This window comes from Mauremys reevesii, linkage group 6 (assembly GCF_016161935.1).
Source record: "Mauremys reevesii isolate NIE-2019 linkage group 6, ASM1616193v1, whole genome shotgun sequence".
In the NCBI taxonomy this organism is placed as follows: domain Eukaryota; kingdom Metazoa; phylum Chordata; order Testudines; family Geoemydidae; genus Mauremys; species Mauremys reevesii.
This window is the reverse complement of record NC_052628.1, coordinates 21,285,803-21,304,718: the sequence shown is the minus strand read 5'-3', so window position 1 is coordinate 21,304,718 and position 18,916 is coordinate 21,285,803. Positions and strand designations below refer to the sequence as shown.

The window sequence follows — 18,916 nt, the reverse complement described above, 5'->3', positions numbered from 1 at the left end:
GGTCATGTCCTTGGCATATGCTTTCATCACATTTATTGCATAAAAGAAACTTGGTGCTGATGGAATATCTTTCCATGATCTCCAAGCACTGTATTATTGTTAATGAATTAAGCCTCACAATGCACCTTTTAGACAGGCAAGTAGAATCTTGCATCACAATTGTGTCTGGTGGCACCTTAAAGACTAACAGATTTATTTGGGCATAAGCTAACAAATCCATTAGTCTTTAAGGTGCCACCAGACTCCTTGTTGTTCTTGTGGATACAGACTAACACGGCTACCCCCTGATACTTGGCATCATAATTGTGGTATAGATAGATTTGGCCTTTACCTCACTATCTGTAATTAGATACCTAAATAAGTGGTTTGACTCTTAAAAGGTGTGCTGAAAATGAAGCTACTAGTTCAGGTTCCTCAGCCAGTTATTTTGAATTGACTTGCTCAAGGTCATGCAGGCAGTCAATAGCAAGCCTGATAATAAAGCCAAGAGTAAATAATCACTTGATAACGCTTCCATTTGCTGTTTATCTTCTACAGTAAATGTATGTGTATATCGGCTCTTTGGCTACAAAGCAGGATTGGGAGTTTCAGGTTGTTTTTGGCCTCTTGTATGGATTTGGACAAATCACTTAACCTCTCTATGCCTTAGCTGTAAAATTAGGACAACATGAATCTGAGGGAGATGTTAAGAGGCTTTGTTAATATTCATAAAGCAATCTGAGATTTTTGAATGTTAAGTATTATATGAATATAAAGTGCATATTGAAATATGAAAACCAAATCTTCATTATGGTTTAAACAAGATAATATAATAGGCAACAATTTCCTTTAAAATCCATGTGCCTCCTTTCAAATATTATGCTTCAGTCTGCACTTTTTATTTTGTTTTTATTAGTAACATTACTTAATTGTCAAAACAGGTTTACTTACTATGTAACATGAAGCCCTTTCTTGATATCAGGAAAGTGTCCTTTTGTACTGACTGTTCTGTCACTGATACAGAAGCACTTGAAACAAATCGTGGTTACTTTACAAAAGAATGGCCATACTGGATCAGACCAGTGATCCATGTGGCCCAGTATACTGTCTCTGTCAATAGCCAGTACCAGATGCTTCAGAAGGAATGAACGGAACGGGGCATTTTCCAGTGATCTATCCCCTGTTGTCCAGTCCCAGTTTCTGGTAGTTGGAGGTTTAGGGGCACCCAGAGCATGGGGTTGCGTCCCTGACCATCTTGGCTAGTAGCCATTCATGCACCTATCCTCCTTGAGCTTATTCAATTCTTTTTTGAACTCAGTTCTACTTTTGGCCTTCGCGACATCCTGAAGCAACAAGTTCCACAAGTTATCTATGCTTGTGTGATGTTCCTTTTGTTTGTTTTAAACCTGCTGCCTATTAATTTAATCAGATGACCCCTGGTTCTTGTGTTACATGAAGGAGTAAATAACACTTCCTTATTCATTTTCTCCGTATCATTCATGATTTTATAGACCTCTATTGTCCCCTGAGTAGTCTCTTTTCCAAATTGAACAATCTTTTAATCTCTCATACTGTGGAAGCTGTTCCATCCCCCAGTCATTTTCATTGTCCTTTTCTGCATCTTTCCAATTCTAATACATCTTTTTTTGAAAAGAAGCGACCAGAACAGCATTCAAGGTGGGGGTTACTGTGGATTTATATACAGGCATTATGATATTTTCTGTTTTATTATCTAGCCCTTTCCTAATGGCGCCTAACATTGTTAGCTTTTTTTGACTGCTGCTGCATATTGAGCAGATGTTTTCATTGCATTATCCATGGTGACTGCCAAGATCTCTCTTGAGTGGTAACAGCTAATTTAGGCCCATCATTTCATGTGTATAGTTGGGATTATATGCTCAGTGTTGATAAGTGCAAAGTAATGCACATTGGAACTTTGTCTGCTGTTTTGTAGCCCAGTCTCCCAGTTTTGTGAGATCCCTTTGTAACTCCTCGTAGTCACCTTTTATGTTCCATTCTATGCATCAGATGAAGTGGGTTGTAGCCCACGAAAGCTTAATACATTTGTTAGTCTCTAAGGTGCCACAAGTACTCCTGCTCTTTTTGAGTAATTTTATATCTTCTCCAAACTGTGCTTCCTTACTGTTCATGCCTTTTTCCAGATCATTTATGAATATATTGATCCTTGGGGATCCTGATATTTTCCTCTCTCCATTCTGAAAATTGACCATTCATTTCTACCCTTTGTTTCTTGTCTTTTAACCAGTTACTGATCAATGAGAGGACCTTCCCTCTTATCTCATGATTGTATACTTTACTTTGGTGTGGGACCTTGTCAAAGGCATTCTGAAAGTCCAGGTATACTATATACACATGCATCCGACGAAGTGGGTATTCACCCACGAAAGCTCATGCTCCAATACGTCTGTTAGTCTATAAGGTGCCACAGGACTCTTTGTTGCTTTTACAGATCCAGACTAAGGGCTTGGCTACACTGGAGATTTGCAGTGCTGGTGGTGGCTTTACAGCGCTGCAACTCACTCACGGTCCACACTGGCAAGGCACATACAGCGCTGTATCTCCCTGGCTACAGCCCTGGCTGTACTCCACCTCTGCCTGGGGAATAACAGCACTGGAGTGCCAGTGTAAACAGTGATTAATCTTACTACGCTGTAACTGACCTCCAGAATTTTCCCATAATGCTTTTAACTAAAGAACTCTTTGTTTTGTTATGATGCCTCTCTTTGTTTTGTTGTGAACTCGGGCTCCCGGAGCTGCTTATCTAAAAAAACAAACACAGCTACTGTTTGCTGTGAATGAGGCAGGCAGGGGGATGAATGTCCACAGCTAGTGTTTGCTTGAGGAGAGAAACAGCACGGCGGGGGTGGGGGGGAGGGGGAAGGGAGTCGGTCGGAGCAGCTGCTTATCTGGTCTGAAGGCTATTTGCATTTAAGAGTGGATGAGGGGTCGGGGAAGTGGTCGGAATTTGCAAGGCAGGGAGCTGACAGTGTTGGCTCCAAAAATCCACTCTCTCTCTCTCTCTCTCTCTCTCCCCCACGCTCCCTGTCACAGTCCACCCCACCCCCCTCTTTTGAAAAGCACGTTGCAGCCACTTGAACGCTGGGATAGCTGCCCATAATGCACCACTCCCAACACCGCTGCGAATGTGGCCACACTGCAGTGCTGGTAGCTGTCAGTGTGGCCACACTCCAGCGCTTTCCCTACACAGCTGTATGAAGACAGCTTTAACTCCCAGTGCTGCACAGCTGCAAGTGTAGCCAAGCCCTAACACAGCTTCCCCTCTGATGCTATATACACTGGATCACCTTTATCCATGTGCTTATTGCCACTGTCAAAGAATTATAATAGATTGGCATAATTTCCCTTTCCAAAATCATGTTGACTCTTCCCCCAACAAATTGTGTTCATCTATGCTCCTGATAATTCTGTGATTTACTAACTACACAGTAGTTTCAACCAGTTTGCCTGGTACAGAGTTTAGGCTTACTGGCCTGTAATTGCCAGGATTTTCTTTGGAGCCTTTTTTTAAAAACAGCTGTTAATTGGCTACCCTGTACTGTTAATTGGCTACCCTGTAGCTGGTACAATGGTTGATTTAAGCATTAGATTAACTACTACAGTTAGTTCTGCAGTTTCATATTTGAGTTGGTTCAGAACTCTTGGGTGAATACCATCTGATCCTGGTGAGTTATTACTGTATAATTTTATCAATTTGTTTGAAAACCTCCTCTATTGAGACCTCAATCTTGAACAGTTCCTCAGAGTTGTCGTGTAAAAAGAATGGTTCGGGTATGGGGAATCTCGCCCATATCCTGTGCAGTGCAGGCTGATGCAAAGAATTAATATAGCTTTGTCTTCCCAGAGTGCTCCTTTAGCACCTCAGTCATCTAGTGGCCACACTGACTGTTTGGCAGCCTTCCTGCTTCTGGTGTACGTATAAGGTGTTTTAGTTTTTGTGTCCTTAGCTAGTTGCTCTTCAAACTCTTTCTTGGCTTGCCTTATAATGTTTCACTTGCCAGAGTTTAGGCTTCTTTGTATTTTTCTCAGTAGGTCTTAATTTCCAATTTTTAAAGGATGTCTTTTGGTCTCTAACCACTTTTTACTCTGCTGTCTAGCCACAGTGGCATCTTTTTGGTCCTCTTACAGTTTGGTTGGTTGTACAGTAGGACCCTGTTTATCCAACCTAATTGGGACCGGCGCGAGATCGGATAAGCTGGAGAATGGGGAAAGTCTGAGGCTGCACCCGCAATCTAGCTACCGCAGGAGTGATCGCCTTCTTCTGGACCTGTATGTGCTAGTTCTTTGGTTAATATGGAGAGACGGATAATGGAGTGTCAGATGAATGAAGTTTTACTGTATACATTTAGTTTGAGCCTCTATTCTGGTGTTTTTAAACAGTCTCCATGCTGTTTGCAGGCATTTCACCCTTGTGAGTGTTCCTTTTAATTTCTGTTCAATGCCTACTTCCTCATTTTTGTGTAGCTCCCCTTTTTGAAGTTCAGTTCTATTATGGCTCTTTTCCCCCTGTAAGGATATTAAATTTTATGGTCACTACTACTGAGCGGTTCCGCTATATTCACCTCCTGGACCACATCCTTTGTTCCACTTGGGACTAAGGCCATGTCTACACTAGCACTTATGTTGCAAAACTTTTGTCACTGAAGGGTATGAAAACACCCACCCCCCAAAGCGATATAAGTTTTGCCAGCATAAGCACTTGTGTCAACAGGAGATGCTTTCCCGCCAATATAGATACTGCCGCTCATTGAGCTGGGTGTATTACATTGAGGGGAGAGCTCTCTCCTCTCAGCATAAGGTGGCTACATGAGTGCCCTTACAGTGGCACAGCTGTATCAGTACAATTATGCTACTGTAAGCTTTCAAATGTAGACATGGCCTTAATCAAGAATTGCCTTTCCCCTTGTGAGTTCCAGGACAAACTTCTCCAAGAAGCAGTCATTTAATGTGTCTGCAGATTTTATTTCTGCATCTCTTCCAGTTGGAAATCAAATTGTTTAGTGACATGTCGAAACTATACTTTAACAAAGTAGATAGAAGTTTTGGCTTGAACAGTAGATTTATTGTACACTGTTTAGTTAATTTCGACATTTTCAGTGATGGTTTAAAGACTTGACTGTGCTTCCAGGAGGCAGAGTGCTGCTCCAACCATTAGCAGATTACTATAAAATGTACTGCTTGCATCCGAAGAAGTGGGTGTTCACCCACGAAAGCTCATGCTACAAAACATCTGTTAGTCTATAAGGTGCCACAGGATTCTTTGCTGCTTCTATAAAATGTACAAACAGTCTTTAGCTAGTAAGCAAGTATCATTCTGAGTTAGTGTATAGAAACTATATAGAATTTCTGTGATGGAGTTAAATATAGGATATCTGGTTAACTCATGGGAATGTTTGCTTATTGCAAGCATCCATGGATAGATGCAGATGTTAGCTTGTCTTTCTTGAAGTGTATCTTCATTACATTTTATAAAGGATACTCAGATTATCTGTTACTGTGGCTTGCTAAGTTTTCTTTAGAACTACAAAGAGAAACTATTTAAACTACCTGTAGAGTAACTCCTCACTTAACGTTGTAATTATGTTCCTGAAAAATACAACTTTAAGCGAAACAGTGTTAAGCAAATCCAATTTCCCCATAAGAATTAATGTAAATAGGGGGGGTTAGGTTCCAGGGAAAAAATTTTCACCAGACAAAAAACTATATATTATATAGATATATGCACACAATATACGTTTTAAACAAAGAATTTAATACTGTTCACAGCTATGATGATTGTGAAGCTTGGTTGAGGTGGTGAAGTTAGAGGGTGGAAGATGGAGGGATATTTCCCAGGGAATGCCTTACTGCTAAATGATGAACTAACACTCAGCTGAGCGCCCAAGGGTTAACATGTTGTTAATGTAGCCTCTCATCAAGGCAGCACGAACAGGAGGGAGGGGAGACAGCATAGCAGACAGACAGACACCCACCTGGTGTGTGGGAGAGATGCACACTACCCCTTTAAATAAGCTGACCCACTCTTAAGTGCATTGTCTTTTTAAGTGGATCAGAAAGTTGAGATAGCCGCTGCTGCCCCAGGCTCTCTCTGTCTCTCTCCATCCGTGTCCCCTCCCTGCTCTATATGGAGAAGGGGTAAGCGGGGTGCAGGGGGGAGAGGGACACCCTGACATTACTCCCCCCCCCCTCCTCTCCTGCACAGCAAGCAGGAGTCTCTGGGAGCAGCTCCAAGGCAGAGGGCATGAGCAGCAGCACATGGCAGTGGGGGAAGGGACAGCTGACCCACCGATTGATAGCGTGCTGGGTGGCTGCAGCACAGGGAACTTAGGGGAGCAGAGAGCTGATGGGGGGCTGCTGGTCCACCCTGGTTACAATCCCCCACCAGCTAGCTGCAATGGGCTGCCCTTCCTGCAATTAGTAGACAAAGCAGGCAGCTGCCAAACAACGTTAGAAGGGAGCATTGCACAACTTTAAATGAGCATGTTCCCTAATTGATCAGCAACATAACAGCAAAACGTTAACTGGGATGACTTTAAGTGAGGAGTTACTGTATTACCGTAGCACCTGAAGGGCCCAACTGAGCTCAGGTTCCCATTGTGTGAAATACAGTACTGTGTAAACATAGAAAGAGAGAGCCTCTGCTCCAAAGCGTTGCACTCTAAATAGGCAAGACAGCCAAAAGGTCTGAAAACAGAAATAGTTTTATACCCGTTTTATAGATGGACACAGAAAAATTAATTGACTCACCCAGGAAGGCTGTGGCAGAAGGAGAAAACTGAATCTTGATCTCCTGAATTCAACTCCAGTTCCTTAACCATAAGACCAACCTTCCCCACAGGTTGTCCGTTGCTATCCCAGATGAACTTGGAGTGAGGCACTGTAAAACAAAATTTTGAATTATGAGATAATAAACAATGAAATGTTAAATTTAAGCATGTTACTACTTTACTTGCCCCATAACTGTTCAAATGTTAAGTTCTTAAAAACACAATCTGAAAACAGTTGGCCCTTCAATTAGAGGGACCATCTATCTGCAAAATTATAAGGTAAAGTGTGCTTAGCAAATCCTTATAATTGCAGAATGTGCTCTTCATGTTCTCTCATATGTTCACTGTTGATTTTTTTTTCTTTTTTCTTTTTCAGATGCCATACCTAGTGCAGATCAGATTCGAATAACTCCATCTTTAAAAAGCCAGAGAGGATCAGTGTGGACAAAAACCAAGTCTATATTTGAATACTGGGAGGTTGAGGTGACATTTCGAGTGACAGGGAGAGGCCGGATTGGAGCTGATGGACTAGTAAATGAACTTGATTTTAATTTTGAAAACAAATTTGTTTTATAAATGTAAATCTTTATTTATGACTTTATTTAATTTCTGTGCACAGGCAATCTGGTTTACTGAAGGTCAAGGCTTAGAAGGTCCGGTTTTTGGGGCAGCTGATACTTGGAATGGTGTTGGCATTTTCTTTGACTCTTTTGACAATGATGGAAAGGTTAGTTGGAAGCAAACTCTTATAATAAAGGTTCCAGAATGGTTTCACTTTTACCATTTTATGTTCACACATGCTTATACTTTTTGTGAAAAATGAGCTGTTTTATATCGGGGTTTTTTGGTTTTCAGCTAGATGGAGGTTTTTTAAAGAAGAGAAAATGAAGCTTACAACTTTTCTGTTGTGCAGTTTCCTAAAAGACTCCTTTTTGATCAGGTTATGTTTATTTATTTAAAAAAAAAAGCTGAAGCTTGAAAGATTAATCTTGCTGTAGTTTAGGATCAATGAGGACCAGTTCCTTTGCTAGATTTGAAGAGAAAATGGTTTTGATAGTTATACACTTTTAAACCCCTTGTACTTTATTAGGTCCTAATGTTTATGCATTAGGAGAGGGATACTGGCATATGTATGCAGATCAGGAAATACACGTTTTTGAAGCTTCTTTATTTTTGATTCTTCTGCATCCACCTGCCCTGTACTCTACCTACCATATATACTCGTTCATTAGCCCATTCGTTTATAAGCCAACCCCACAAGATGGCTAGGTAAAAATAGCAAAAACTGTATGACCCTTTCATAAACTAACCCTATATTTCAGGGGTTGGCAAACTTTGCCTCCTGGCCTGTCAGGGTAAGCCGCTAGTGGGTCGGGATGTTTTGTTTACTTGGAGCGTCTGCAGGCATGGAGCCCCTCAGCTCCCTGTGGCCCTGGTTCTCCATTCCCAGGCAATGGGAGCTGCGGGAAGTGGCGCAGGCAGTTTTAGTTCTGTCTCCCTAGCTGGAGAAATGGGTAGTGAGGTGTTATCTAAATTCCTTGCCCCTGTCTACTCTTCGGTACCTTTCCACTATCTGGAAAGTGGTTTCTTAAGTCCTAAGTGCTTACTACTTTTATAGACACTGTTATGGTACTACCAAGAAGTATACCTGTGCTCCTGGTATTTTCTGGGTTTAAAAAAAAAAGTAACAGTGGGAAACTAAATGTGTATAAAAATTATATTGGGGCAAAGGCCTCATTAAGGTTGACTAGTTAAAATGAGTAATGGAATACAGTAGCTAATGTTCCAACAGCAGTGTTAACTTTGCATGTGTATCCCTGTGTCTTTTCTCATCTAAATATTAAGGCATTTTTGACATCCTAAAATATACAGAATTTGCAGTGTGACAGAGTTGCTTTAGAGATCCAAACTTTTGTATCATTTGTTGAAGATTTTTTGTAATAATGTCAAACTATGTAAACTTAATTCCTTTTTTGGGGAGAGGCCGGGGGGGGGGGTAATTCTAATAAGAAGGTCATTCTTATGGATTCTGATAGTCAAACTTTACACCGTAGACAGACTAGAATAAATTCTTCAGTTTTGAAATACTGTAAAGATAGTTCTGACATATGCTAACCATACCTATTTAGACTTCTGTGCTTTGTATTATGACATTGGTGAGATTTTATGTTGTGCCTCTAAAGGGTATAGCACAGAACTCCCAGCCCAGGGACAAGGGGTAAAGATGCCTTTAAGTCACCATTATGTTCCCTCAGTTTTGGGAAGGTCTAGGAACCAGAGTGGACCCTGGAATCTAATTTAATAATCCTGGAGGACTGAGTTGTGGCATCCTGTCACTGCTTATGGACAGCAGTGCTGCTCAGAATCGCCACAGCATTATGTCTCGGAATGTATTCTACACTGAGTTTTTGAGAGGGTCCTCAAAAGACAACCTGTGGCTGACTTTCTCAGTTCCTGTGCCAGAGGAGTCCTCTCTCTGGCTGGATCCAAGTCTATTTGATTGTCTTTACATAGCTTTCGCTCCTTAACTCTGCATATGTGGAGTGGAGCTGAGGTAAGAATTGAACCAACCCAAAGTCTCATGAATCATGCCCTCAAAGTCATGAAATTGATTTAAAAATAACAAGGTTTTTTAAAATTCTCTATCTCGGTCTTCTGCTTTTTGAGCCTTAAGTTTCACTTGTGTCTTGTTTTCCATATTTTCTTTGCAACCATGGTGGCAAGAATCTTCTTTCTTTTTTTAAATGACAACTAAGATACTCATGATTTCAGGAGCTGGAGCGTTGGAAAAAACACCAAATATCACAAGACTTGTGATAATATTGTGGGATAATATTGAAACTCCAGCATCTGATGTTAAGATCTTTTTAAGGAGCAAAAACTGTCTTTTTATACTCTTTGATTTTGATTTTTTTTTTTAGGTCTTTTCAAGGCGTTATATTGCCTTTCACTATTTGTCTACATCTTATTTTCAGACATGACCTTTTACAGAAATCAGCTTGCTAGTTAAGTGTTAGCGCAGAATGCTTCAAGTTAGGAGCTCATGTAATCTCTTCTAAAATACTTAAAATATTAATTGAGTGTTCATTGGCATTTGTAAACTTAGTCTGAACTATGTGCAAATATTTAAAAAACTCATTAGTTTCAGTTGAATAGTGCCACTTTTAAACTTAAATGAACAATTAAATGGTACTAATAAAGTACTTTAACTGAACTAAAACATTTAGGCCTTGTCTACACTGCACACCTTACAACAGCCCAGCTGCGCTGCTGCAGCCACACCGTTGTAAGGTGCGCACTGTAGCTGCTGTGACAAAGTTCCTCCTCTGCCTTGGTGGGTCCTGTGCTTATTGGCAGATTTTGCTAGCCTCAGAGATCTTCCTGTGTTGGATCAGGAGTTGGAAGGTTTTTGGGGGAACCCAGGCTCGCCCTCTACCCCGAGTTCCAGCCCATGGCCCTGTGGTGCAGCTGGAACAGGTACACGACAGCTACAATTCCCTGGGCTACTTCCCCATGGCCTCCTCCCAACACCTTCTTTGTCCTCCCCACAGGACCTTCTTCCTGATGTCTGTTAACGCTTGTACTTCTCAGTCCTCCAGTAGCACGTCCTCTCACTCCCTGCTCCTTACGCACACCTCACTAACTGCAGTGAGAGCCTTTTTATACCAGGTGTCCTGATTAGCCTTCCTGCCTTAATTAGTTGTAGAAAGTTCCTGAGTGTTCTGGAACAGTCCCTGTTACCTTACCCAGGGAAAAGGGACCTGCTTAACCTGGAGCTAACGTAGCTACCTTCAACCACTCTCTTGTAGCCATCTGACCTTACCCTGTCACACACCGCTCTTTGTCGCTGGGAGAGAGCTCTCTCAGTGACAAAATAAAACCACCCCAAATGAGCGGCAGTAGCTTAGTTGACAGGAGAGCGGCTTACATCTGCCTTCCCATGTTGGCAGCAGAACGTTACCCTCCAAAGTCTTCATCTCACCCATCCTTTTTGTAGGCTTTAGTTTGAATCCAGAGTCTATAGGTCTTGCTGTGTCACGCTGCCTCTGGGTTTGGTGTGATTGATTACCCATCAATTGCAGACATGAGTTTCAGCCTGGCTTTGATTTTCCTTCTATTGTACCTTTGTTTTCTTTTTAGGGTGGACTCTTCTTACTTTGTTAGGGCTGTTGTCTGCATCTTCAGCCTTTGGTGTTTGAACTCTATTTCATCAAGACAGGCTGCTGTTGCAGGTTGATTTCATCATACATACATACATACCTTATTTACACATCTAAACTAAACTAATAAGATTACAGCAGGGTTTTGCAAAAATGAAGGTTGCAGCAGGATTTTACAAAATGGAGTGAGTGTTTTAAAATGGAGTTTGAGTTACAATATGGCCAAGTGTAAGGAATGACAGAGTGAACAGAAGCTACAATGTAGACAAATATAATGAATGGCAAACAGTGAGCAGAAGTTACAATGTTGAAACAGTGCAAGTTTCAGTGATTTAAGCAGCGTACAAGGGCAGCTGGCGAAAGGCTGGCTCTTAACAAGCATCTTAATTGTCAATTAGCCAGTTATTGGGGTAACTGGTTTATGAATGAATGTTGTTTCATTCAAACAACTTTACTTATGAAGTTACATTAATAAAGTGAACAATTAAAAACAATTTCATTAATCAGTTCTACAGTTTTAATCCATTTGTGTACCATATTCGTTTTATATTATTCTAGTTTTTGAACCAAAATGTCATGTTGTACCAAGTTAAATGCCTTACAGAAATCTGAGTATATTATGTCAACACTATGACCTTATCAACCAAACTTACACTCTCATCGAAAAAGATGAGTTACTTTAACAGAACCTATTTTCCATAAACCCATGTTAATTGGCATTAATTACAATACCCTAATTTAATTATTAATCAAGTCTTTTATCAGCCACTCCATTATGTTGCCCAGGATTGATATCAGGCCTACAGGCCTATAATTACTCAGGTCATCCCATTACCGTTTAAAAAATTGGCAGATATAGCTTTCTCCCAGTCTTCTGGAATTTTTCCAGTGCTCCAAGACGTATTGCAAATCAACATTAATGATCCAGCGAGCTTCTCAGCCAGCTCTTTTAAAGCTCTTGGATGCTTATCATCTGAACCTGCTACTTTAAAAATGTCTAACTTAGTAGCTTTTGTTTAACATCCTCCAAAGATGCTAGTGGAATGGAAGGTCAGTCCTTCACCTACTGCTCCTGTTATAGTGTTTAGGCGTGAAATGCTGTATCTTTATTGGATTTTATCATCTTTCAACTAATACCTTCAGTTTTTATTCTTGCAATTTGATAATTTAAAAATAAATAGTAAACATGAAAATAGTATGCCCATAACTGAACTCCCATACTTTTTTTCCATCACCAGATCTTTTATAGAACAAAATATATGTCTCCATAGCCTACTACTATGCTGTTGGAAGGCTGCTAATGATATTGTATATTGAATCTGTTTCTAATTCGTAAAATTACTTCATTTAAAATTTTTAAACCCTGTTTGTTCATGTGGTTTGTCTTTCAGAAAAACAATCCATCAATAATTGTTGTAGGCAACAATGGAAAACTCTTTTATGACCATCAGAAGTAAGTCTATTAATTTTATTTGAATGTGATAGACCTGTGGTATTGATTGCTGAAATGTTTGGAGGCTTTTTAAACAAGGTTGAAGACACTTAATTTTTATTGGTAAGAGAATGTCAAATAGTTTTTGTTGTGTTCCATGTAGGTGCACATGCCAGACAGCGTGTGTGTGTTATAATATAACTGCATTGACTGAAATCACCTAGAAGCATACACTTTTTCTACAGATTGTCTTCTTCCATGGGGGTTTGAATCTGAGTAGAACTATAAAATGCTTTTTTTGTTATTGGAGAATCAGTATAATTTAATAGCTTTGATTTTTTTTTTAAAGCCTCTGTTGTGAATTTAGCAGAAGCTGCACAGGAGTGCCAAAATTTGTTTTAAAATAGCATGGTGAATGTTGTGGTAATATAATACCAAGTGTACTGGGACAAGGTGGCTCAGATAAACTGGTGAGGTACAGAATTTTTCATCTGTAGCTCATCCAGTTATGCCACAAATGCTCAGTGATCACAAGTAGCTACCAGTTGACAACCGACATACCTCTGTGAAATGAATTGGTGGTCTCATTCAGATTCCTGATGGACAAATGTCTACATCACATTTGACACCCTTGTTAGCTGTCTGCGTAGAGAGTCTCCGGGAGTGGTCCCTCTGGGGCAGTACTGAAGCACATTGGAAAGGTAGCATTGGGAAGCTTGTACTGCCTCTGCCCATGTTTGTGTCCTGTGCTAAAGGACCTCACTTCACTCCCAGTGCTGTCAATCCTAAACCTTTTGTAAATGCAAAACTTAATTTAACTATCCAGAGGGCTTTTGTTCTTGCATGTCATTTGTAATTCACTAAAATAATGAAATTTTCATGCCTTTTTTTCTAGCTAGTACATAGTAAAGATGTAGTTCAGTAAGCAGATTCTCTTCTTTCATAGTGATGGTTCCACACAAGCATTGGCATCTTGTCAGAGAGATTTTCGTAACAAGCCCTATCCTGTCCGAGCAAAGATTACATATTACCAAAAAACACTAACTGTAAGTACTCTGGTAGTCTTGAGATAACACAGTACATGATTCAACTTCTGGAGCTTTTAAGTATGAAATTTTCTTGGCTTTTTTTTTTTTTAAATGAGTTCAAGTGAACTGTAAAACTTATGAAAATGAGGGACTGATAGAAATCAGATAAAAGTATAGTGTTGACAGCCACTCTGCAAGCTTCCCTAACTCTGCTATGCACCTGCAACATTCTTGCTTCTACATTCCAAGGCTGCTTTTGGCAAGTATGCCCAGTTTTGTGGTGTTTTTATGATGTAAGGAAATGTCCAAGAAACTTTTTTAAGTTTGTGATGGAATGAACCCACTCCAGATGGAGAAATGGCACTAGGATGAGGCAGCTATGAAATAAATGTGTGTTCTATTTTTAACCTTAATTCTGGGCTTCCATAAAATGTGCCCAATTACCAAGTTCTAGAGTAGTTACATGAGCTAATTAATATGTTCAACTCTTTTGTTCAACTCCAAAAAGCAAACACCAGGAAGCCTCAGAAAAGATGCATCTTTCCTGGAGCCCTAAACTGAGTGGGCCCTGACACTTGCTAGTACATTAGCTCTCAGGGCTGTTAGCCCAAGCACCTCGGTGCATTTTGTGGTGAAGGAGGCGGTCTCTAAGCTAACATCCAAATCCTTGGCTGTACATTGAAGGCAACCCTTTGAGTGGCACCAAAAAGCATACAGGAAATTATTACATTTGTCAGAACTTGTGTAATACTCTTGCATGCTGGATAATAGAACTACTTCTGTTACCCCAGTGATGCTTAGACTGAGGCTCAGAAGCTGCAAGTGGCTCTTTGCAGCATGATATCAAAACACTGTGTGATTGGTTAATAATTTAGAATAGTTAATAATCAGGATGCTTTTACTATGCTATTACCCAATTGTAGTTGATAAAATAATAATACTTGGTAAGTCATTTTGCTGTGAGAATAACACATAAATTAACATATATAATTTCCCCCTGTCATACTGTTTAAATATGAATATATAGTACTATGGTAAATGAAGCCATGAATTCTCCCCATTGTGGCTCTTTTGGGTAATGTTGATCGCTAATTTGGCTCCTGAACCACTGACCTCTGAATATCACTGAACTGGGGAGCTACCTTTGAATTAGAATTTTAGTTTTTTTCTTCCATTGCTACACTTTGGAAAATTAAGTTCTAACTGCTTTCTTTCACTGTTGGTGTCCTTTGGTATAAAAGATCTGTATTTCATACCATGTATGTCTAATGTATAATCTTTTATAGATTTATAGAATAAAGTAGTAATGCATTTGTTGCATACTCCCTAACTAGAACTTTAATAGCTAAAATTCTGAGGGGTTTTACTAATGCCTTATTTCTAGAGCCTCTTTCTAACTTACCTAATGCACTTTTTACTTTGCTTTATGCACGTTCCGTGCTAATTAAACTGGCATGTTTTGAGCATCAAATTCAAATTTGTAGGTGTAATCTAGGTGTCTTTCTTTCTAGGTAATGATTAACAATGGCTTTACTCCAGATAAAGAAGACTATGAATTTTGTGCTAAAGTGGAAAATATGGTACTACCATCCCAAGGGTACTTTGGAATATCTGCAGCCACAGGGGGGCTTGCAGGTAATATTTTTCACTGTATTTAAGTTTGAGGTTCATGTTGATGAGCTGTGACGTATAGGGCTTCAGTAAATCATTACTTGGCAACTGATATTTTAAGATAGAATGAGGCTAGTTGTAAATGACGGGATGTCGAAGGGGGTTGGTATGGAATGATGGTGACTAGCTGAAAGTAAGAGTCTAGGCTGTGCTGGCCATGATAGCTGTTTGGCCTGTGTGAACTGACTTGCTGATCACTCTCTAGTGTCTATTAAACAACTAGCTAAGCTGCAAAGCCATCACCCTAATTAGCAGTACTTGGAACCCTTGTTGGTGATCCTTATCTGTAGGGACAGTGGACTGCATATTAGCAGGATAGTCTGAAAAAGCATGCACAACTGCTGTCTGTGCTGCATATGTTTTATGGATGTGAAATCAAGAAGCCAGCACTGCCCAATGCCTGAGTAATTGGTCCTTGTGTAAGGATCAGTTCTGGGTTTGTATGAGTAATGGAGTGAATGTTGTCAACCAGTGGACGGCACAGTTACTATTGCAGTCTTCCTTTACTGTGGTTTCTGGCCCCATAATATAGATACAGTGGTCATGACCTCCCCCCAAACCACCTTTTATGCTTTGGCCTATTTGTGGCTAGAGCAGAGACTCCTTTAACTGTATGGAGAAAGACAACACCCTGTGCACCTGCTCTGCCTGTGCCACCTCCACTCCTTGCTCCCTGTGCAGTCCCACTGCCCGCTCTCTGCATCTGGGTGAATTTTAGAGGACGTCAGTCTCCAACAGTATTAACTGAACACCATTCATGAGTACTAAGCTCACGGGGGGGGAAAAATCTTTAGGGGATATATGAAAGGAATTGTTGAAAAGATAAACTTTTTTAAAAACAAACGCCATCTATTTGTTTAGGTTTGAGATTTGCAACTTGGTAGTTTCATCCCAAATAAAACAAAGGAGTATTAGAACACTTTAAAGCCAGACTGACTGTACTTCCCAACTTCTTTCTTTGTGTGTGTGTGTGTGTGTGTGTGTGTGTGTGTACACACATAAATAAGTGTTTTGTTTTTATTATATATGTGTATGTTTTGTTTTTTGCGCGGTTGGGTGGGCAGGCAGGGGACAGACAGGTGGAAGGGAAATTATCTAATACACTAGTGTGTCCTTGTAACTTTTTAAAGTACTATATTAGAAGACTTTCTCGCTTTTGTCTTTGGTATGCCATTCCTCTGGGCTACAAATCCAAGTGACCAACTAATGAGAACTGAGATGGCATACCACAAAACCCCAACAGTCAAAAGAAGGCTAAAATTTTATTGTAGTAAATCAGAAACATCAATAATAAATGTATAATGCGTTAGAAAAAAATATTTCATAACTAATATTGGTAATTTAAATACTAGTATATTCAGACTAATTTGATGTATTTGCTTTTTATCCAGATGACCATGATGTACTGTCTTTCCTAACTTTCCAGTTGACTGAGCCTGGGAAAGAAGCAGTAAGCATCTTTATGCACTAGAATATATAAATTTTACAGATGTGCGTATGTTCAGCATGTGGCTGGGAGTCTATTAAAATGTCAGCATTGAAGCACCTTATTTCATGTTTTTCTTTTCTCTTTCAAAATGTTGATGTGGGTATACAATCTATCATCTTGGGAAAATGAAACTAATACAATATAACGTCTGAATAGTAAAATGTGGAAAAATCTTAAACTAGACACTTTGAAAGGGCACTGAATTAAATTGCATAGTTTAAAAAACAAAATATACCTGTTTTGACATATTTATATTAATAGTGAAAATTTTAAAAATTTACTTTTCACTATTTCTCTTTCCTGGAAAATGCTTGGCCAGTTTCACTTTCTACTTTGCATGGCTCTTGTTTAGTGCTGTAGTATTTGTTCACAATGTCTGTCTGTCTCTCACAGTAGAAAGTTCTGATGTTTCTAAGTGCAAAAAAAATTTCCACAAATACAGTAGGAAAAATTAAAATGGTAGGAATCATAATAGGGATGTGTAGTGTCTTATAATATCAACTTTACACTCTGAAGTATGTGTTTCCATAAGTGTAGATCTTATAGCAAGTAGCATGAGTGTTGAAGCATGTTTGATTGCCTCCGAATGTGAACAAATCTTGACAAGAGAGCCCCTGGGAGATGAGATTTGTTGGAAAGAGGACTGAAAATGTTGAGGATTTCTAGTAAATATATAAATACCTTGTTTTTAAAAATTGTTTTAAAGCCTATTCCAGAAGCAGAAATTCCTGAGAAGGATAAAGAGAAATATCAAGAGGAGTTTGAGCATTTTCAGCAAGAACTGGATAAAAAGAAGGAAGAATTTCAGAAGGATCATCCTGACATGCAAGGGCAGCCAGGCAAGTTAAATAAACAAATTATTAATTGTCAGGGGAAACACATTATTAAACCTGAAGATGATGATATCCATGCTCACGATTACATTAGCTGTGCTAGTGTATTTAGAACTGGGGCCCAGTCCCATAAATCCTGAGCTCCCCCAACTCCCTTTATGTCAATTATTTTATCCAGAAGTTCTTTGGACTTCTCTATGCCAAGGGATTGCTGAAATATTAACAGACATGTATGATGTTCCTTTGTAACTGAAGGAGTGAATAGAAGTCTGTGTGCCTGTGGGGTGATGGGTGGACAGGTGGCTTTTTAATGGGCTGGGAAAAAAGTTTGACAGTTTCTTGTAAATTTATTGAGAAAACTAATCTCTTCTGCTGATCTGAAAGTAAGGAGCCAGGCAAATGTTTTCTGTGGATCCTCTTTCTGTCTGTGATGTGTTGGTTGTTAAGGCCCTAATTCAACAGTCTATCCTTGTTCAGTAAAGCCTTTGAGCATATGTTTAACTTCAAGCAGATATTTGAGTCCCATTAATTTCAACTCTGCAGAAATAACTAGCATTGAAATATTAAAAATACCAGTAACTCTTGTTAATTCAGGGTTAGATTTGAAAGTTATGGCCTAAGTGTATTATATACCATACCTCTAAGAAATAGTACTCCCAAATTATTAACATAATGGTATTTAAAATATATGTACCTATCAGTAGGCTCCAAAACCCATATTTAGGATCTTACACCTGTAGCGCCCAGTGACTTAAATGAGAATTGTGAGTGAGCTGGTCTTAAATTCAGGTCATTTATATTTAGATGCCTAAATATGGATTTAGGGACCCAGTTTAGAAAATTTTAGCTATACCAGGTCTCCTGCTAGGATCATCTGTTTTGTCCAGTCATATGACCACCCTGCCCTCCACTTTGCATTCCTCCACTGACTCCCCCTTGCCAACTGTATCACGCTCAAGCTTCTTGTCTTCACTTTATAACCCTCTACCATTTTAGCCCCACCTTGCCTTTCAAATCAGATTTTTTTTTTTTATTGCGCAGTTGACTTCAGCTTTTTCTTGGCTACTGAATGCTGGTTTTGATCGACTGCTTTTCTCCCATTCCCACATTGCCTGAGAAGAACTCCTGTCAAAATTTGGAAAGAGACCTCTTTATCTCAAAATTCTCCTTAAAATGTACTTTTACGATTATTCCTTCAAATTGCTCCTGATTGACAATGGTTAGGCTGGTGACTACCGAGACCACTATGACTACTAATTTACGTGAACTTGTCTGTCTATATTATGACCTTGTCTTTCTTGCACGTTGTCTGAATCACAGCTTGAGCTTTCTGAAGCAGGGACTGCCTTTGGTTTGGGGTTTGGTTTGTGTGTTTTGGTTTTTTTTATTGTGACTAATACAGAAGAGGCTCTAATCCTAGGCTGGGGTTTTGAGGTGCTGCAGGTATTAATATAAATACAAAAATGAGTGTACTCATAACCTCTGGGTGTTTTTTGGGTCTGAGGTGAACTAAAACTC

At 39.6% G+C, this 18,916-nt stretch overlaps 1 protein-coding gene across 3 annotated transcripts in view; it reads left to right on the top strand.

Moving 5' to 3' along the window:
* LMAN1 (lectin, mannose binding 1) overlaps positions 1-18,916 on the top strand; it is a 50,870-nt gene that overhangs the window by 1,464 nt on the left and 30,490 nt on the right. For all 3 annotated transcript variants that reach the window (XM_039544527.1, XM_039544529.1, XM_039544526.1), the window contains exons 2-8: positions 7,162-7,316; positions 7,405-7,512; positions 12,337-12,398; positions 13,324-13,423; positions 14,917-15,040; positions 16,468-16,526; positions 17,272-17,404. In XM_039544527.1, the coding sequence (XP_039400461.1) occupies positions 7,162-7,316; positions 7,405-7,512; positions 12,337-12,398; positions 13,324-13,423; positions 14,917-15,040; positions 16,468-16,526; positions 17,272-17,404 (741 nt within the window). The remainder of the gene's footprint in view (positions 1-7,161; positions 7,317-7,404; positions 7,513-12,336; positions 12,399-13,323; positions 13,424-14,916; positions 15,041-16,467; positions 16,527-17,271; positions 17,405-18,916) is intronic.